The 22,214-nt window shown below is 41.9% G+C and overlaps 1 protein-coding gene across 2 annotated transcripts in view; it reads left to right on the forward strand.

Annotated features, from left to right (window-relative positions):
• The window catches only part of LARP7 (La ribonucleoprotein 7, transcriptional regulator), a 46,305-nt gene extending 28,088 nt beyond the window's left edge, over positions 1-18,217 (forward strand). For both annotated transcript variants that reach the window (XM_075860530.1, XM_075860531.1), the window contains exons 9-13: positions 7,454-7,602; positions 10,184-10,284; positions 11,027-11,186; positions 17,211-17,302; positions 17,930-18,217. In XM_075860530.1, coding sequence (XP_075716645.1) covers positions 7,454-7,602; positions 10,184-10,284; positions 11,027-11,186; positions 17,211-17,302; positions 17,930-18,010 — 583 coding nt within the window. In that variant the 3' untranslated portion in view covers positions 18,011-18,217. The remainder of the gene's footprint in view (positions 1-7,453; positions 7,603-10,183; positions 10,285-11,026; positions 11,187-17,210; positions 17,303-17,929) is intronic.
• The last annotated feature ends 3,997 nt before the right edge of the window (positions 18,218-22,214 follow it).

Genomic DNA, 22,214 nt, shown 5'->3' on the forward strand with positions numbered 1-22,214 from the left:
AGATTTCATAGGTGGGGTGGGGGACAAGGGGAAGACATGACAGCATTTGTAAGGTTAATTGTGGAAATGGGACTACGGGATATTTGGAGAGATAAACACCCAGGGGTGCGCCGGGAATCGTGTGCATCGTCCACGTTTCACTTTCTCGTATAGATTTAATCGTATGTTCAGCTTCGGCAGTGTATTATGTCGTACAAATAGAATATTTACAGAGGGCGTTGTCGGACCACTCCCCTGTGGCCGTGGCGGTGACATTGGAAGTGGGTGAACGGCCTGTCAGAAGTTCTGGGACTTGGAAGCTGAATGCGTTTTGGTTGAAATTGATGGATGGCAAGGAGATACGAGACCTGATAAGGGAATATTTTACTTTTAATGTTGATTCGGTACCACAAGGGGTTTTATGGGACGCCATGAAGGCCTGACTGAGAGGAGTGTTCATCCAGAATATTAAGCGGATCAAAACAAGGTCTCGGCAATTGGGGGACAGTCTGATGGAACGGGTGGCAGAAACAGAAGGGAGGCACGTGGAAGAGGGTTCAGAGGACACACGTAGACATTGGGTTGGGGCTCAGACGCTGTTGAAAAATCACCAACTGGCGACAGCTGATAATAAAATATTATGAAGGGGAGACTGCTGGGAGGTTGCTTGCTAGGATGGCACAGCCACAAGGGGGCAATAACTTCGTTCATGGCCTTAGGGGGAGGGTGGAGATGGACACGGGGCAAATTCTACAAGTGTTTAAGCAGTTTTATACTGACCTATATACCTCTAGAGTGCATTATCTGGGAAACATTCAAGTGTCTATCTTTGGTTCTGAGGACAGAGAAAATTTGGAGGCACCTATTTCCCTGGAGGAACTGGATAGGGGATATGGCAAACGAAAAGGCTCCAGGTCCAGATGGTTTGCCTGGGGAAATTTATAAGGAATATAGGAATGAATTGGCTCCACAATTCTTAAACACTCTGCTGGATAGTTTTGAAAGAGGCAAATTACCTGATTCCTTATATGAAGCAACTATAGTGGTTTTACCTAAGGTGGGGAAAGAGAATCAATTACCGGAATCCTATAGACCGATATCCTTTCTGACATCAGACATTAAAATACTGGCCAATGTTTTAGCGCTAAGGCTAAATAAGGTGGTGCAGCAGGTTGTGCACGACGACCAATCGGGGTTCATGCCATCCAAGTCAACGGCTGTAAATCTTAGGCGGTTATTCCTCAATCTTCAGGCAGTACCGGATGACCCTGTGGGAAGAGCTGTGCTAACGCTAGATGCTGCTAAAGCGTTTGACTGTGTAGAATGGGGGTATTTATGGAAGGTTATGGGTAAGATGGGATTTGGTCCTAATTTTGTGAAGTGGGTACAGTTGCTATACGTGGCTCCTACGGCCCGAATACGGGTGAATGGAGCACTGTCTGGAAAGTTTCCTTTGGCTAGGGGAACGCGCCAGGGGTGCCCACTGTCGCCATTGCTATTTGCTCTGGCAGTCGAACCATTAGCTTGTCTCATAAGACAGGAGGAGCGCATACGGGGTTTGAAATATGGGGAAATGGAGGAAAAAAATCTATATATGCGGACGATATTCTGATAGACACTGAGACCACTTTGGCTTTGGTACTGGACACAATCACTAGATTTGGTGTATTTTCAGGGTTAAATATTAACTGGAACAAGTCAGCTCTTATGCCACTTGACCCGGTTAATATTGTGGACAATGGAGTGGGACCCCATGTCCCGGTAGTATCAGAGTTTACATAACTGAGGGTTAAGGTGATGTCTAGGGTTAAAGATTATATGACTTTAAATGTCTTGCCACTGTTGCCCAAGGTTAAAGGTAAGGTGGAGACCTGGAATAGACTTCCTCTCTCTGCTCTGGGGAGGACCAACTTAATTAAGATGATTCTTATACCCCAGGTACTGTACATTCTCCACAATTCCCCGGTATGGATACCCAAACACTGGTTTAGACGACTGCATAATCTCTTTCGGGATCTGGTCTGGAAAAGGGGGGTGCCTAGAATAAAATTGGAGAAATTACAATTGCCAAAAGATGAAGGGGGTGTAGCTTTACCGAATGCTTGGATATACTACTTGGCTGCTCAGAGCCAACATTTTAAGGGATGGGAGGACAAAGAGAACTGGGGATCTAGTGCACACTTATTGTCGTATATGGGGGAGGGATTTCTCCGCTGGAGGGGCTGGAAGCGCATACTTACAAGAGAATAGCAAGTACTAAACCGACATTACACCTGATACATAACGTATGGTGGCAATGTAAACAGATCTTAAGCATAGGGATGTGTACTAAATATACTCCCATATGGCATAATCCGGTTCTGTGGGAATTGTATAAATTGGAGGGCATGCAAAAATGGGAAATGACAGGGGTTGTACGACTGAGTCACTTGTATGATGATACCGCACTACGGTCCTTTCAGCAGTTGAAAGATCAATTCCAACTGGAACACAGTATGTTCTACCAATATCTGCAGGCGGCTGTGGTGGACCTGACTGTTTGTGCGATGGGGGTCTTGGAATATACGGTTAAGGCGGACACATCTAAAGGTCTGATCTCGATGGCTTCTAAGAGCTTGTTATCAAAACACTTGGGAGATCCTATGGAGCTGGTGAGCGTGAAATGGGAGCGGGATGTGGGCTCTTTGCCCAAAGAAGATTGGGAGGAGATCTTACCATTTTTCTCTCAGTATGGCGCAGAGGAGGTTGCAACTTTTCTTGATACATCGAGTTTACCGAACCCCTTGGGTGCCAAAACAGATGGGGCTCAGATCGGATGCTAAGTGTCCTAGGTGCCCGGAGAAGAAGGCAGACATCTATCATATGTTCTGGACATGTGGGGCCTTGCGGACCTTATGGGGAGAGATATTTTATAAAAAAGGTATATGGTATGGAATTGGCGGCAGATCCAAAGGTGTTGTTGCTGGGGTTTGTGGGAGAACTGTGACCGGTTGGAATGTTTAGCAATTGCAAAAATTTTATATCAGACTAGAAAGTGCATCACTAAACACTGGTTGGATGTGGAGCCTCCCGTGCAGAGGGAAATAGTGGGAATGCTAAATCATAATATTTTGATGGAGTATAAAATATTCTCGAAAAGGAGTAATGTGACGAAATTTGATAAGCAATGGGGACGATGGTTGGCTTGCCCTGAGGTGGTGTCATCTGATCTGAGCAGAATACGGACACTAGTCTAAGGGATCATTTGTAGTAACAACAAGAGCAGACTGGGGATGAAACGTTGGGTCCTGCTAATGGAACTGATCTTGTACTAAGTGTAACTGTTAGGCTATGTTCACACTGAGTATTTTGGGGGAGGAATATCTGCCTCAAAATTCCGTTTGGAACTTTGAGGCAGATATTCCTCTCCCTGCACGCCGATTTTCGCGGCAATTATCGCGCCGTTTTTCGCCCGCGGCCATTGAGCGCCGCGGGCATAAAACAGCGAGAAATACGCTTTCTCCTGCCTCCCATTGAAGTCAATGGGAGGTCAGAGGCGGAAGCGCCCGAAGATAGGGCATGTCGCTTCTTTTTCCCGCGAGGCAGTTTTACTGCTCGCTGGAAAAAGACGCCGACGCCTCCCATTGAAATCAATGGGAGGCGTTCTCGGGCCGTTTTTGCCGAGTTTTGCGACGCGGTTTCCGCGTCAAAAAACTCGGCAAAATACCCCGTGTGAACATAGCCTTAGAGATATATAAAAACTAAAAGAAAAAAAAAGGAAAAGGTATTCCAGAAATATAACTAGGCACTCTTGGGTTAATAGAAATATATGAAAAGTATTTTATTTTGAGCTCTGAATATTTTCGGAAATATTAATATATACACATAAGTTTAAAAAAATATCCTGGCCAGGGAAAATCAAAAATCTTGATGAAATGGGCCTTTGAAAGAGTTGAGATCGGGAGGGCTATAGATTGACCTAAGGGTCTATGAATAAACTGCTAAACACCGTTGATCCCTATATAAACAAGGATCTAATCACCGAAGGGGGAGAGTGAAACAAAACACGCTGTATGATATGTCTCCTCAATATATGATGGCTATCTTCTTATGACGGGAATTACACTATATGGAAAGCTTCTTTCCAAGAAAAATTATTACCAACTATCTGGAATAGGAACTCTGGCCACTTTCAGGATGGAAAATATATTCTGTCAGAAACCGCAAGTGTGAATACAACCCAGCGGTTTTTGGAAGTAATTCTCCGAGATCAAATACATCCACTTACTATAAATGTTTTTTATCCTTTAGCTGTTTGAATTCATGTATAGAGGATTGATTTCAATTGTATGTTACCTTTTCCCTGGCCAGGAGATTTTTTTTAAACTTGTGTATTTATTAATATTTCCGAAAATATTCGGAGCTCAGAATAAAATACTTTTCATATATTTATATTAACCCAAGAGTGCCTAGTTATATTTCTGGAATACCTTTTCCTTTTTTTTTTCTTTTAGTATTTTATATATCCTTTATCAGAAATGGCACTGTGCTATATTTATATTTCATTTTTGGGTAATTCTATTAGGTATGGTTTAGTTATAACCACATCTTGTTTTGTAGCTGTTAGAGATGCTGATACGGGGCTGTGCATGGGTTATGGGGGGGGGGGGGGTGTAATGTTGGGAAAGAAAGTAGAGCCCAACTTCACTGACACATTGAAGCACTTACTGTACAGAGCTCAGGAGAACACTTCCATGTTTAAGTGCAATTAAGTTCTTTACAGGAATAACTTGGTTTTTCAAGTCTATCTAACCTCCGTGACGCCTAGGAGCAAGTTTCATTGTCATTGTTCACACCAACTACAATCCAGTGACTTCTGAAAACATGCTATGCTAATGTCTGTGACCTAATTCTCAGAAAACTATTAGTGCCGTCCCTTTAAGCCCTCATTCACACATGGGCAGGGGCTAAAGGCTTATGGGACCTGGTGCAAGAATTCCGCTTGGGCGCCCGTACCCCTCCCCAACACCACCAGACCCCTGCGAACTCCTATGCCCAGCCGCCTTGCCCGACAGATCCAATGAATGCCTTCACAGTATAATGCTCCCCATAGCTGCCCCACAGTATATTGCCATCCATAGCAGTATAATAACCCCATACGATATAATGCTCCCCATACAATATAATGCCACCATAGCTGCCACATACAGTGTAATGCCCGCCATAGCTGCGTCGTACACTATAATGCCCCCCATATCTGCCCCACACAGTATAATGCCCCACACAGTATAATGCCCACCATAGCTGACCCATACAGTATAATGCTCTCCATAGCTGCCACATACATTATAATGCCCCATACAGTATAATGCCCCCATACAGTATAATGCCCACCATAGCTGACCCATACAGTATAATGCTCTTCATAGCTGCCACATACATTATAATGCCCCATACAGTATAATGCTCTCCATAGCTGCCACATACATTATAATGCCCCATACAGTATAATGCCCCCATACAGTGTAATGTCCCCCATAGTGCCCCCCATACAGTGTAATGTCCCCCACAGCTGCCCCATACAGTATAATGCCCCCCATAGCTGCTCTATACAGTATAATGCCCCCATACAGTATAAAGCCCCCCCATAGCTGCCCCATGCAGTATAATACCCTCCATAGCTGCAACATACAGTGTAATGCTCCCATACAGTATGCCAGCCTTAGCTGTCCTATACAGTATAATGCCCCCGTATAGTGTAATGCTTTCTCAGCAGCAACCATATGAGCCCCTCCCCCCCATACCCAGTATAATGCCCCCCATATGTACATACCTAGTAGAAAAATAATAACATAATTCATTACCCATCCCTGTTCCCACGACGGGTGGAGCAGATTCTTCTCCTCCTCTGCACTGTGCTGTGAGTGACTCGGCGCAAACAGGTGCGATGACGTCACTACATCGCCCCTGCCTGCGCCGGGTCGCTCGCGGCACAGTGAATGCTGGGGGGAGGCTCCAGCATTGCACTGAACTGTATTTGCGTCCTAAGGACGCAAATACAGTTAGAAGCGCGCTCAGCGCTGGGTGACAACGGAGTCCCTGCAGGCCCCCTAGGCAACTGCGACCCCTATAACTACGCCACTGCACATGGGCAATAGTTGATCGAACCACACCACTAACCTACAAAAAAAAACTTATGCCATTTTTAATAAGAAATAGTAATCTTTATGTTAAACACCTGCTGTCTGGTTTTGCTACAAAATAACACTTGGGAGAGAAACGGGATATGTGGGTGATATAGAGATTTTCCAATCATTAGAGGCGCTCAGGCTGTTTCTTTAATATTTTATTATGAGCTAATCACAAGCTTTACCTTTTCTAAAATGGAAAATAGTATAAGAGTACAATATTTGGTATTTAATGGATTGGTGTAAAGATAGATGATTTTCGGTGACCACCCTAAAGCTGGATACCGTTTTCACAGGTAGATCTTAATGCAAATAAATAAGCCATTGCTTCCCTTTAGGGCCTGTTCACATCACCGTTGCCCTTCCGTTGAGGGGTTCCGTCTGAGGTTTCCGTCAGGTTAACCACTCAATGGAAAGGCAAACGGATACCTAAGCTTCCGTTTCCCTCACAATTGATATCAATGGTGACTGAAACCTAGCTAATGGTTTCCGTCTGTCACCGTTGTGACAGGGTTCCGTTGTTCTTGACGGAACCGATAGCGCAGTCGACTCGGTTAACCCGACGGAAACCTCCGATGGAACCCCTCAACAGAACACAGACGGTGATGTGAACACAGCCTTACCATCTGTGTCCAGTCTGCAAATATGAGTGCTCTTGCAGTATGTATGTATGTATGTGGGCAAGATATATACTGCAGTATAGCACAGATCCACCATTCCATTGATTTTTAACTTACTATGTACAATTATTCTAATATTTCCCATCCTCACTGAAAAATTGCAACCATTGTCATTCAGCAGGGTAGAGAAGCTTGCTAAAAATGAGACAAAATGTGATATTTGTTTGAAAAAACCTAATAGGCTATAGATTTGCCAAATTATTTGGGCAGGTTTGGACCAGTGTTGGGTAAATATAGTTTTATTGTTGTAGAATAATAATTGTATCTCTGCTTCATGTCATTGAATGAAAACGATCTAGTTTACATTCAGGGGAAGAAAAGCTGCACAAACCTAGTCCTGCTCACAGCTAGGCTTTGTTATAATGTATGTGTTTAGATGAGAGCGATCAGCCTGGAGTCCAGGACAGGAGATATGTATGTGCTTTTGTTTTTTTTAGCTCCTAAAAGGATTTCCTTCAGCTTATCAAATCCTCACCTATGAGCAGGACAGGTTTCAGCTTCTGTATGTGAACAATGAATGGGTTTGTTCACCAACAGCAAGAAGAGATCTTGAAAACGATTAACTTTTGAAAGAATTGACTTCTTCCATTGTTTAATAACATTTTTATCCTCCCATTGTTAATACAGGCAAGAATGGTTAGATCTGAAGGCTGAATATTTGACACTGCAGAGAGCCAGCATGTCTTCCCTAAAGAAGGCGATAAGTGGAAGAAATGATGAATTAACGGGAGAAATGGAAATTCAACAAACCAAACAGAAATCCAAGATGAAAGATGGTAAAAAGCTTGTTAACCTTAACATTTTCACTTATACGTACTGTATTCCGTGTTATAGGGAAGGAAAGCGGCGATCCATGCAGGTCTCTTTTAGCAGTTCTGTCAGGCGATCCTATCGTGTAGTCCCGATTCCATTGGAGGGACTGGGGGGGTCTCATACATTTTTTTGCTCAGGGGCTTCCACCAGCCTTAATCTGGCCCTGACTTCAGTGAAATTGCTTGGTTCCATGTACTCCTGCTTTGTGTTTTTTTTTTTTTTTTGTTTTTTTGTTGTTTTTTTTTGATGCCCAACGTTTTTAAACCGTAGAAATAACTACCATATATTTTCTATGTTTTTTTAGAATATCAGAGACATTTTTTTTCGTCTTAAGTATGTAGCAATATATATAGTATATATGTGTCTAATATTTAGAATGCATGCAGCTGCCAGTGTTTAGAAGCAGGAGAATCTGGAACTATTCACACTTTGTGGTCATTTTGTTTGTTTTTTTTGTGAAAATCGCGGCAAAACCGTGTGAGAGCTTGGAGTTAGTCCAAGGTCCTGGCTGTGCAGTTATGCTGAAGCAGCACGTATTGTACAGAACTTCTGTAGCATATGCTCACTTAACAATTGGATCATGCACAGCTGGAAAAAAATCTGAGTTTCCGTAAGCAGATAAGACATTTTGTACAAGCACAATGCAGTAAATCTGTGCAATTTATGCTCTGCGAGGACCTTCCAGTCTCCCTACCCCTTTCTATGAATAGGAGCAGCCATGATGCTGACAGCCAGCTGGTTTATCTCTTCTTCTCCACACCTCTGCTGTCTGGTGAGCTCAGAGGAGGGGGTTTATTGCAAGCCTGTCCCTAATAATGATTGGGCACTGTGATTTGCATTGTGATTAAGTTATCAGGCTTTCGTACATTACGGTGTCTGTACAAAATTACCTAAATATTACACATAGGATACGTACAGGAAAAATGTATTTTTATTTTTTATTTTTTAAACTTCTAATTATGGTCCGGTGCGTCCTACAGTCCAAAAGAAATACGGCACTATGCTTATTTTCTTTATGATGATGTTCATGTTCCCTTGTTGCCCACTCGGTAAGGAGAGGATGGGTCCATCTTCCACCTTTTCGTTTTATCCACTTTGCATGTCCTTAAGTAGGTTGCTCATATTGGATTATCCCTTCTTATTAGAAGGGTCCCCTGACGACAAGATGATTCAAGGTTGTACCACCAGCAATGACCTGTTATCTGTGGGAAGAACCTGGCATATGAAAATGAATTGGCCATACAGAGTTTAATTTGCCCTCCAGTCCAGCCAGCATTTGATATTTTTCACCATGTAAGCACTTATTGATTGTTATAGGGGTTTTCCCACCCTAACTTATCCACAGAATAGGTGATAAGAGTTTTTGATCATTCGGGGTCCCACTCTTTGAACCCCCACCAATCACAGGAATGGAAATCCCGAGTCCTCTGTTTGAATAGAGCCGCTGTCATGCATGTCTGCTGGCGTTTTGTTCATTCTCTATGGGACGCAGAAGGCGAGCCCAATGGTGAGACCTGCAGCAATCAAACACTTATCACCTTTCCGGGAAAACTTGTTGCGGTTTGACACACTCTTTAAATGATTGTTAAAGGGGCATACGTGGCAAGATACCTGCAATTATTTGAATGACTCTTTTATTGGTGAAAACGCATTTTGATTATTGCAAATATCTTCCAGTCGCATAATGCACATGCGTTTTTCTCATTTGAAGGCTGATTAAACTCTCAGTTGGGAGCACATCCGCTTGCTATACTTTACCTATTGCGGCTCTGCAAAATTAAAAAATGCACGCAAATGAGGTTATTCGTAAACATTTCGATCAAACTGTATAAGCCTACTTGCCACTTTACGACGACCTCATTACCCATCACTAGAAATAAGGGACCTAGTCCAAACCCTGAAATGCCATTATCCCTCCTCCACCAAATTTTGCAGTTGGCACTATGCAGTCTAGTAGGTAGCGTTCTCCTAGCATCTGCTAAACCCACTTTCTGCCAGATATTAAAATATGATTCATCACTCCACAGAACACTTTTCCACTGCTGCAGAGTCTAGTGGTGGTGTGCTTTACGCCACTCCAGCCAACACTTGGCATTGTGCATGGTGAACGTTGGCTTGTGCAGCTGCTCAACCATGGAAACCCATTTCATGGTTCTACCGACACAGTCTTGAGAGAGGAGTCCGGCAGCAGCTTTACTCGTCATCTCTATTGAGAACCGAGCGTGCATGTGTATATGGGGGTCAAGAGAAATAACTGTTCGCCGAACAAGCGTTTGGCTGACGGCTAACTGAAATGTATGGCTAGCTTTACAGTTGACCACGGCAGATCTAGTATAAAGACACTGAGCTATTCAGTACGACCCATACGACCACCAATGTTTGTATGCTGTTGAAATCAATAATTAGGAGGGCTGTCCAAATGCTTTTGGTCATATAGCGTATATTTGTTCCCCTTTTTGCTTATAAATATGAAAATATTTAGATATATTTCAGTTTTTGCTTTTCTTCATGACACTGATTTTTTTTATTTTTTTGTATCTACAGTGGATATTGTGAAAAACGAAACATTTGGACCCCAATTTGTCAGTGGGGTTATTGTGAAGGTCACCAGTTTGGAACCTTTTCCAAATCGCCAGCATGTTAAGGTGACTCCTATTCTCAGCTTATCTAATAGTGATTGTCCTTTTTTATTTTTACATGCTAGAACTGTATGGTATGCACAAATGTGTGGTCACGTTTTTTTATGTGCTTTGTGTTTGTTCCCCCATCATTTTCAGCACCTCTCTTGTTTACATCCAGGAGCTGAAAAATTGTCCTGACACATTTGAAGGCTGTGTTCACACGTTCACACGTCACGGCAAAACGGCACGGTTTTGCAAAAATCGCTTTTTAACTGCGATGTGTGAACACAGCAGAAGAGAGAGTTCTGTTTTATTACGCAAGCCATCCACTTGTGTAAGCAGGACATGGTCAGGTTTTTGGGATGTACACAAGAATATATACATTCACTGGCAGCACAAAATTAATTCGACTACTTTATATTTTCGATTAAGGCCACCTTTACGAAGGGTTTTCTGTGCATTTGTAAACCAGCAAGACCTCATCAAAAACATCAGCATAAAAGAAAACTACAGTTGTTGCGGTTTTTATTTGGGTCGGGTGTTTACTCCTTTTTCAGCAAAATAGAGGACTTCTTGGAGCAAAGCAGCAGAATAAAATTCCACATCTAGAGAATGCTGCGATTTTGAAAGAAATGCCAACCTGGTTTAAGACTGTATGAAAAATGCGTTGTGTATAGAAAATAGTATTCTCCGAATCACTCACAGAATACCTCCGGCTAATATGTAATAATGCAAAATGAACTAATATATAGTTATCCCCCTGTAGGAAGCTTTGTCTGGAGTATCTGAAGTTGCATATGTAGATATGTTGGAAGGTGATACAGAGTGCCATGTCCGTCTTAAAACTCCTGAGGATGCCCAGACGCTCTTCAATTCCTGCCCAGAAGTGCAGAGAAAACACAACTGGAAAATGCAGATCCTGTCTGGTAAGGCGTTGAATGATTGGCGTCGGCTGTCCTCATGACATACCAATAACCAGACTATAATATATCTGCTCAATAAAGGGGCCATGATTATGGCAGTGCTACTGGAACCCCCAACTTTGATGGTGATTCCCAACAAGTACCTCTTCTATCTCTGTGAATATATTATAGTACTATACTTTTGTATTTTATGCATAAATTTCCAATAAATATACAATTTACTTGCATGTGGCTTTTTTAACAGCAAGCCAGGACTACCAAATAATTACTTTTAATGAATGATTATGGCACATTACATTTATTCTTTCTCAGCACCAAAGTGCAGGGACATAATGATCTATTCACAATCGCTTGGTCTCCTACATATTGTTATATGTTGCGGGTGATGTGATACCCCTGATGGTTATTTGCAGCATAACAAAAATTCGGGGTAAAGGGGTTATTTCCATCAGAGATCTTTACGGCAATCATGCTTGGCTGTTTTCGTAACTCCCATAAAATTAAGTGGAGAGGGCCCCATCTCCATTCATCCTCCTGGATGTGGCAGCTGGTCACCGGGAGGGTTAGCTGCTGGGTTATCATTCTACTGGAGAGAAGTGCAGGTCCCAAAGGTGGGACCCGTACCGATCAGACATTTATAGCATATCCTGCTGTTATTCTATAAATGTCTATAATATTAATAACCCTTAAATTATATAGTGCTGTATTATACATCTCAATACAAAGAATGCATTAACTCATGTTGGTCCTTAGCCCATTGTAGTTCATAATATGAAATTCTTTCATCAGATGAACCCACAAACCAAGAATTTTCTTCATTGGATTTTTGTAGAAAACCGGAGTACCTGGGTAAAACCCATGTAAACGGAAAAATTCCATGCAGTTGTTATCCTGATCAGCATTTAGCATTAACACGATTAATACTGATAAGCAAAGAATCACGGAAAGGTGGCTATTTTTAGTTGCCTATACTTTTAAATAGGTAATGTGAAAACATTTCTGCTGTGATAAAGTCCTCTTGGGTGGAGAGAAATTAATTTGTTTATATAACCTGTAAATAAGCATATGAAAGGAAACCAAGGAGATAATGGTCATACACATTATATAAATGTCAGCTAAGCTCTATATAATGTGCTTGGAGGTCTCCCGAGACTCTCCCAATAGCAGATGTCGGGGTAGGGATGAGAAGGATCGGGCATGTTTGAACTTCACCTCAAATGGAGGGTCTGAGCGGCAGATGTGATTAGTCCTTGTGATCCGTGTAAGAGGGCTGAAAAAAAAATAAACTGTTATTTTATTCCCATGGTAATTCTATGTGATCTTTACAGTATCTATCTTTTATTGTAGTCTTAGGCTCTGTCACCGGATTATAAGTGCCCTGTCTCCTACATAATCTGATCGGCGCTGTAATGTAGATAAGTGGTTTTTATTTTGAAAAACTATAAATTTTGAGCAAGTTATAAACAATTTTAGATTTATGATAATTAGTTTCTTAATGGACAACTGGACGTGTTTTTTACTTTTTACCAACTGGGCGTTGTACAGAGAAGTGTATGACGCTGACCAATCAGTGACCAATCAGCCTCATACACTTCTCATTGTTCCAGCGTGATTGTGCAGTGAAAGAAGCCGGGCTGGAACAATGAGACGTGTATGACGCTGGTTCGTCACTGATTGGTCAGCGTCATACACTTCTCTTCACAACGCCCAGTTGGTCAAAAGTAAAATACGCCCAGTTGTCTATTAAGAAACTAATTAGCATAAATCAAAAATTGTTTATAACTTGGTCAAAATTTTTTGTTTTTTCAAGATAAAAACCACTGCTGTTCTCTACATTCCAGCGCCGATCACATTATGTAGGAGATAGGGCACGTATAATCCGGTGACAGAGCCTCTTTAACCGGTTAAGGACTAGGCTGTTTTACAGCTAAATGACCAGAGCAAATTTCACAATTTTGCTATGCGCTTCTTTAGATGACTATAACGCTGCAGGTGAATAAAGTTCATCTTTGAATTTTACACTCTTTTTAAAGGACAGATAGGGCTTTGTTTTAGTGGCATTTGTCAGTATATATCATTTTTATTTTTTTCTCTAAAGTGGGCAAAATTGGAAAAAAATGCAAGAATTTAGCAAATGCGTCAGTTTAGGCTAGTATTTTTCACACACGGTATAGACCACGGCCAAAATTCATCTCCTTTCACGTTCTTCCACTTCTCCCGTGCATGGGGATACCAAATATGTGTGCCTTATTCACTGTGCGGGCATGTGCCAGGGCTTGGCATAAAAGGAGGCTTTTTGGCCTTTTCGGTCCAGGAATTTTGCATTTGATTTTATAGCCACATACTGTTTTCTGGGGGGTGTAATGCTACTGAAACATTAGAAACACCCCATAAATGACTTCATTCACACAAGTAGACCCCACAATGTTTCCTTCAAGGGGTTTATCATATTTTTAGACAGTCCAGTTTTCTTCTGAAAGTTTCTTGAATAAGATGGATCAAAATAAAATTAGCAATTTTTTAGCAAATGCGTCAGTTTATACCAGCATTTTTCACACACGGTATAGACCACGGTCAAAATTAATCTCCGTTCACATTCTGCCACTTCTCCCGTGCACGGGGATACCAAATATGTGTGTCTTATTTATCACATAGAGATGTAGGAGGGCGGAGGATAGAAGAAGATTATTTCACATATCGCTTTTTTTCAAAGCTGGTTTTACAAAACTCAACAGAGTTGCTATAACACTTCCAAAATATCTGCTCTTGAAGCAGAAATCCCAAAATATTCATCTAGGGGTATAATGGGAATTAATTTTTTGGGGTTTTCTAAAATAAGAAATTGCAGGTTAATGCAAATGGAGCTCTCCAGCAGATGAACTTTAGAAAACATCAAACATGACATCCACCCCCCACCCATTCCCTCCCTCACCCTTGGAGTAAAATCAGGGGAAAAATAAAAACGTAATGTAGGGCAAATATATTTTCAACAAATTAACTAAAATCTAATAATTCAGAACAGTGTGGTATTTTTTAAAACATGGCTCAATGCACAGGCCTGGTTGCGAGGGACATGAGGGACAGAAATATCGGGAATCTTTGCGGTGCCCGTCTTTTCTGCAGACGCGGCACTTTTTCTGGGGGTTGCTTCTGGTTGCTGTTGGGGGAATCCGACTGATGAAGTGTCTTTCAGTCAGTCGCGTGACATCCTCAGACTGGGGGCATTCTCGGGTGTCCTGAACATCAAAAATGAGGCCTTCAATAATTTTTTCCTGGAAATCCAGGTATGTGTCTCTGCCTCTGTTATTTTTGTAGAGCACAAATGAGTTGTGGATGGCCACCTGTAACAAATAAATGGCCACTTTTTTGTACCAGGTTTTAGTTTTGCGTTTTACTAAATAGGGCTGTAAAACCTGGTCGCTTAAATCCACCCCCCCCATGTACTTGTTATATTCGGACACGCTCACTGGTTTGTGCTTGTCCGATGTTGCCCCTCTTTCCCTCAATGCCACTGTTCCTGCGGTATGAATCGTGCTTAGCACATACACGTCTTTGCGATCCCTGAACTTGACCGCCAGCAATTCCTCAGATGCATAAGCACAGGAGTCCCCCTTTACCATGCGCTTCCCCACTAATTGCTGTGGAAAACCAATTCTGTTTTTGCGCATGGTACCACATTCCCCAGTCCTTGCAGCATGCAAATGCCTAAACAGGGGCACACTGGAATAAAAATTATCACAGTACAGGTGGTACCCCTTGTGAAGCAGAGGCTGCATTATGTCCCACACGATCTTACTGCTGGTGGAAAGATCAGGGGGGCATCCAGGAACATTTATTGTGCGGTCCCGCCCTTCATAAATTCTGAAGGCGGTGGTATATCCTGACCCGCTTTCACACAATTTGTAGAGCTTAACGCCATATCTTGCCCTTTTGGAAGGTAGATATTGGCGAAAGCTAAGTCTGCCATGAAAGTTGAGGAGGGATTCGTCCACACTTACATTCTGCTCAGGGGTGTAGAGTTGCAGAAATAAATTATTCAGGGAATTTATTAGCGGTCTTATTTTGAACAACCGATCCCGGTTTGCATCGGTACTTGGGGGGGCCTGTGCGTTGTCATTGAAGTGGAGGAACCTCATTATTGTCTCATAATGAGACCTGGGCATTACTGCAGAATATACTGGGGTGGCTTGGGCGGGTCTTGTTGACCAGTAAGACCTAATGGAGGGCTTTTTGACAATACCCATATTTAGGGTGAGCCCCAAAATTTTTTTTAATTCCTGCAAATTGGTGGGCGTCCAATCTCTGGCATGGGTGGATGAAGGTTTCTGCCTTATATATTGCGTGGCATATAAATTTGTTTCGTGGACAATCTGATTTAGGATGTCGTCCGTTATAAATAAATGGAAGTAATCCATTTGGACAAAATTTGTATTGTCCACGGTTATGCCAGGAGTGGCCGTAAATCCGTGGATTCTAGGCCCAAAAGATGGGGCAGGTGCCCATACAAGAGCCTGGACTGGAGGGACCAGGCTGTCCCGTGCTACAGCGCTACTTGGCCCTGCGCTTTCATGTTCTGCAGTTTCGACTGCATCAGGGACAACGTCCCCTGAAGATGAACCTGAAGTGACGCTGTCATCGTCACTACCTAAAACAGGTTCCATCTCGGACGCCATCTCTGATGCGGTCTCCGACTCAGACCACAGCATGGCGTATGCCTCCTCGGCGCTAAACAACTTCCTCGCCATAACGTAACTAACACTAACACAACAAATTATTTATTTATTTTTTTTTTTTTTATAAAACACACAAACTAACTGCTATATATATCTACACTACCGCTAACAAAAAAATAAACCGCTATTGCTATATATATTATATATATGTGGATATATATATAATTATATACTCCCTACCTGCCTATTCTAATAGAATAAAAGATAGAAAGGTAGATATATAGAAAAAAAGATAGATGGATAGATAGATTGTATAGATAGATAGAAATCTATCTATACAGAGAATGTTTTAGAGTGTAACTGTATTTTTTTGTAACTGTAACTGTAATCTTCTAGCAGCAATTCTCTCGAGTCTCTTCTTCTCCTCAAACTGAAACAATGTTTGAGGAGAAGAAAAGAGGCAGGAGATTTACTGCCAGAAAAGTCAAAATAAAACAAATGTGGTCGCTGTGATAGGTTTTCACAGCGACCACATGTTCAGGGACCATCAGATTGGTCCCTGATACTCTGCCCAGTGCCCAGAGCTGTTGGTAACAGCGTGGGCACAGGGCTGTGTGCACGCGATCGCGTGCACACTGTTTTATAAGCAGGAATGCATGTGATTGGTTGTCACAGCGACCACATGTTCAGGGACCATCAGATTGGTCCCTGATACTCTGCCCAGTGCTCAGAGCTGTTGGTAACAGCGAGGGCACAGGGCTGTGTGCACGCGATCGCGTGCACACTGTTTTCTATGCAGAAATGCATGTGATCGCTGTGATTGGTTGTCACAGCGATCACATGTTCAGGGGCCAAAAGATTGAACCCTGACATTCTGCCCAGTGCCCATGGCTGTTAGCAACAGCCAGGGCATAGAGCTGTGTGCACGCGATCCCGCGTGCACAGTCTCTGAAGTGCGGCCGTATATATACTATACGCCGGACTTTAGAGACCCTGACCGCTGGCCATATAAATACGGCCAGCGGTCGGGAACCTGTTAAGACATAAGGTTGTAAATACGAGTATTATAATGATTTTTATACGGTCCGTCTGGGTTCCAGTATTTTCGACCGCAGGAGTAGTGCTTCAGACTGCTCTATTCTTGCCGTCAAAAATACTGGAAAGCCTGATAGTGAAGGGAAATAATATCCAGATGAAGACAAATGTAATGGAGTTTGTATGCAAATTTGAGTAGACACTTTGTAATACTTCACTTAGATGTATTTTTGTTTTTTATCATTTTTGTTTTTTATCATTTTTGTTTTTATGCTGATTTTGTGTTTTTGTAAATGCTAATGTTATTTTTTTCCCATAGGAGATAGTGAACAGAGATATTGGCAGAAGATTTTGGTGGACAGGCAGGCAAAGCTAAATAGACCTCGTGAAAAGATACGTGGAACTAAAAAGGTATAATTCTTAATAGTGATCTGTACGTGCTGCCATATATTGGACTTCATAAAAGCGTGATCTATTTTAAACAAGAGGAGATGCACTGGAGAGCTGCTGCAGAAAGCTTCTATCTCTGGAGGACTGCTTCCACCAGTTCATACTTCACTTTCCCTGCATCAATGCGCACGTATTGATCGCTCACACAGTTATAACAGCTGATGCCAGAAGTCTCAGCAGCAGGACTCCCTGAATTAACACCAGGGTACCTGTGCACTTGAAAAGAGTTTGCAAAAATCCTATAGAATGTTCCCTAATCATTTTAGAAACGTTACAAGAATATCTACTTTCTGTCAGCTTTCCTTTATATAATATAATACTCTTATAAAAAGCCTCTGGGGACCGGGAAGTGTCACACGGTAAATAAAGCTGCCATTAAAGTCCAGTGATGTCACTGCAGAGCGGGTATTCAGAATTGTCACCTGGACATTACATTAACCCATGTATCAGTACAACTGTACACTATATTGCTGAGCACATATATTAGACCGAACAGCAGAAAATAAACCGTGATGATCAATCAAAGCCTGGTCCTTGTATTGTGCAGGTAAATGGCATGTTTGTTTTAATTCGGTTTCTTTTTTGCAGCTGGTTGCCAAAGGTGAGAACATGAGGCTTATAAAAACTCAGGAGGCAAGCAAGCACATCCGATTCCTTGAAGAACCCTGAGTCGCAGAAATTTGTAATTTTTTTTTCCATTTTCTTCTTTTGTAACCTTATGCTTGTATATTGGGCTACAGGTTACAAGATTGATGTTCAGTAGTGCAAGAAAGTATTTACATGGAAACCGCTTGTTGTCACAACTTTGTACATCAAATTTTTGCATTACGCTGATTTAAACATTGTTTTTATAATAAAAAATATATTTCAAATGTACATTTGCGCTCAATGTAAATTGTTGACCAATAAGTAAAAAAATTGACATAATATTGTGCATAATATTTTAAAACACTTTGTTCATTTTGTTTTTCTTTTAATATGGTGAGCTGGTACATACTGTAAATGGCAAATTGCACATGCTGGTTCCTCTGTAATAAGTAGGGACTAAACCTTCTGTCTGAACATAGTGGAACAAGACTAGAGGGGTTCAACTTCCTGTTTGACCTTCGGATCTTGGGATTTTCATAATTGTAAAGAGCCTTTGTGTCCACTATAGGTGTCCATAGACATAAATTAGCTGAAGCTGAAGCATTGTTTGGTCAACACCTATTGCTTCTGATATCAGAGTTTAGGCTTCGTTCACGTCTGCGCTAGGGCTATGTTCCGACGTTCCGTCAGAGCTTTCCGTCGGAACGTGGGCCCTGACAGACACAAACGGAATCCATAGGTTTCCGTTTCCATCACCTATTATTTCAATAGTGACTGATCCGGTGCAAATGATTTCCGTTTGTGTCAGTTGTGCACAACTCAACTACGCTATTGATTCCATCAAAACGACGGAACCCTCGCACAACTGACAAAAGGAAACCATTTGCACCAGATCCGTCACCATTAAAATCAATGGTGATGGAAACGGAAACCTATTGTTTCCGTTTGTGTCTACCAGTGCTCCGTTCCGACAGAAAGCTCAGATGGAACGGAGCCCTAGCGCAAATGTGAACAAAGCCTAACTTGTGTGTTCAGCTTGGCTGTGCACGCATGCATGTTAACCACTTCACGACATCCGCCCTATATATACGGTGCACGCCGGGTGGGGGAATATGGAGCGGGCTTGTTTAACCCGTTAAATGCCGCTTTCAATAGTGATCGCGGCATTTAAATTACTAAAAACAGGGGCCGACCCACTGTAACGTTCCAACGTAGTCGTCGTCCCCCCGCATCGAGATCGGGGGGAGCCGTTGGTTGGCACGGCTGCCTGGGGGCCTAAGTCCCCCAGGTCCGCCATCTTTGTACTCCTATGAAGCTCTTGCCTCCGGCAGGGCTTCATAGGAGACTGTCAGAAACGCGATATACTGCAATACATTAGTATTGCAGTATATCATGCAAGCGATCTAACGATCACTGGTTAAAGTCCCCTAGGGGGACAAGTAAAAAAAACAGTAAAATAAAGTTGTTTTTTTTCAACAAATAAAAAAAAAAAAAATAATTAAAAGCTCAAAAAAAACCTTTTTTCCATTTTTCCCTCAAGCACAATGTAAAAAAATGAAATAGCTAACATAACTGGTATCGACGCGTCCGTAAAAGTCTGAACTATTACAATATATCATTATTTATTACGCACAGTGAACGCCGTAAAAAATGAAACATTTAAAACCTCAGAATTTCTGTTGTGATCTAAAAGTTTCACGTACCCCAAAATGGTACCAATATAAACTGCAGCTCGCCCCGCAAAAAATAAGCCCTCACACGGCTAAATCGACAGAATAAAAACGTTATGGCTCTCAGAATGTGGCGACAAAACTCAAATTTTATTTTTTAACAAGCAGTTTTTTCCTTGTAGAAGCAGTAAAACATAAAGAAAACTATATAAATTTAGTATCACTGTAATCGTATTGACCCGCAGAATAATGTTAACATGCCGTTTTTACCGTACGGTGAACGCCGTAAAACATTCCACCCCACATATATTTTTTTTCTCATTTCCCATTATATGGTACAAAAAATGGTCCTGTGAAAATCTACAACTCGTCCCACCAAAAAACAATCCCTCATATGCCAATATTGATGGAAAAATAAAACCGTTATGGCTTTTGGAAGGTGGCAAGGAAAAAACAAAAGTGAAAATCGGAAAAATGGCTGCGGTGTGAAAGGGTTAATGTCTATGGAGGAGGGAGGGAAAGAAATGAAGTGGCTCCCAAAGCTACATCAAGGGCAAATTTACATAGCTGGATGAACTTAACGTATTCTGTTGCTTTAACTTATGGGGTGTCATTGCTTGACACCCCATTTATTCTAGCATAAAAGGTTTATTTTCATGTCTTCATTTGTGTGAACCTATTATTCTTTCCAGGATACACTGAAGTGCAGGATGAACCCCCTCAAGGCTGGACTATAAGCCATGCAGCTGCTGAGAACTCATACGAAAATGCATGTTCACTACTGTAGTTCTTCAGAATAAACTGCTTGACAGGATCATTGAATTACTCAGGCATTCACAGTGATGTCCAGCACTAGTCAGCGATTGTAGAACCTTCTCATATGTCCTGGCTAAAAATAGACCCAGCTAAGGCTTTAAACCAAGACCAAAGTTGCGGCTCTAGCTGCGATCCAGCGAGAGATAGAGCAGGCTGAAGTGTAAGCTACAGTGGGAGCAGCAGCGTAAGTGCTAAGTGTGCAGGGGGAGGAGGAGGATTTGTGATCCTCCCCCTTTGCCTGTATGGTTTTAGATAACTGAGGGGCAGTAATAACATGAAAAATACAACTTGTCCCACAAAGAAACAAGCCCTCATATGGCTATGTCAACAGAAAAAGAAAGTTATGGCTCTTGGAAAGTGGGGAGGAAAAACTGAAAACTGGCTGCAGAATGATGATATTTTAAAAGCACTTGGCTCCTTAATGCACATACTGTAACTGCTATGAATAATTACATACAGGGATATAAAATGTTATACTACTCTTGCATGTTACAAAGAATACATTTGCCTAATGCGCCACATGGTGTAAATTTATATTACTGCAAATTTTTTTTTTTGTCCTATTCTATTAATGTGCTCTCTCTTAGATATATTGTGGTCAACTTATATTGGCAGCTGCGACCATTCAAAATTCCAAAGACTGTCTGCCAGCTAAAACTATAGATGTCAATTTCACAGCAATCTATAGTAAGCGCTCCATTAGCCAACTATGGGCTTTTGCTGGCATCCTGTAGTTAGGGGAAAATTTGGGAAGAAAATACAAAAGGTAGATTTGTCCTTTGGGCTGCTTTAGAATTTCATGTAGTAATACCAGGTGGTTTCAAAGGAGAAGTATTACCACTAACCTCTTAAAGAGGTTGTCCAGTCCCTAAAATTTGACGGCCTATCCTCAGGATAGGCCATCAATAGCTTTTGGGTTGGGGTCCGACTCCCAAGACACCCGCCAATCAGCTGTTTTGAAGGGGGTGCAGTGCTCGTTCGAGCGCTGCTTCCCCTTAATTTCTTCTTGCCCACTGTGATTCATTGACACGGATGTGGCAACTATTCACCGGTATTACAGCCTTTTCTCCCATTCACTTCAATGGCAGAAGAAAGCTGCGATACCTGTGAATCGCCGCTACATCTGTGCAGACAATTCACAGTGAGCAAGTAGAAACGAAGGCGAAGCCGCGCTCGAACGAGCACTGCACCCCCTTCAAAACAGCTGCTCGGCGGGGATCCTGGGAGCCAGACCCTGACCCATAAGCTATTGATGGCCTATCCTGAGGATAGGCCATACTTTTTTAGGGACTGCATAACCCCTCTTAGCTTAGTGTAAGTAAGAGGCAGACACTTCTGCTGATGTCAGCAGAGTCTTCCAAGAATTTTTATTTTTTGTTCATTTTTTTTTTTCCTTTCATCATGAAGAACTAGGGTCTCCCTGTGTTTCCATTTTGGCAGGCACACCGTGTCATACAGTTAGATTCAGAATTATTTGGACAGTGACACAAGTTTTAGCATTTTAGCTGTTTACCAAAACATTGAATATTCAGTTATATAATCAATATGGGCTTAAAGTGCAGGCTCAGCTTTAATTTGAGGGTATTCACATCCTAATTTGAGGAATGGTTTAGGAATTACAGCTCTTTAATATGCAGCTGCCTCTTTTTGAAGAGACAAAAGGTAATAGGACAATTATCTCAAAAGCTATTTAATGGGCTGCATGGGCTATTCCTTTGTTAATCCATCATCAATTAAGCATGTAAAAGGTCTGGATCTGATTCCAGGTGTGGCATTTGAAAGCTGTTGCTGTGAACCCA

This window comes from Rhinoderma darwinii, chromosome 1 (genome assembly GCF_050947455.1).
Source record: "Rhinoderma darwinii isolate aRhiDar2 chromosome 1, aRhiDar2.hap1, whole genome shotgun sequence".
NCBI classification, from domain to species: Eukaryota; Metazoa; Chordata; class Amphibia; order Anura; family Rhinodermatidae; genus Rhinoderma; species Rhinoderma darwinii.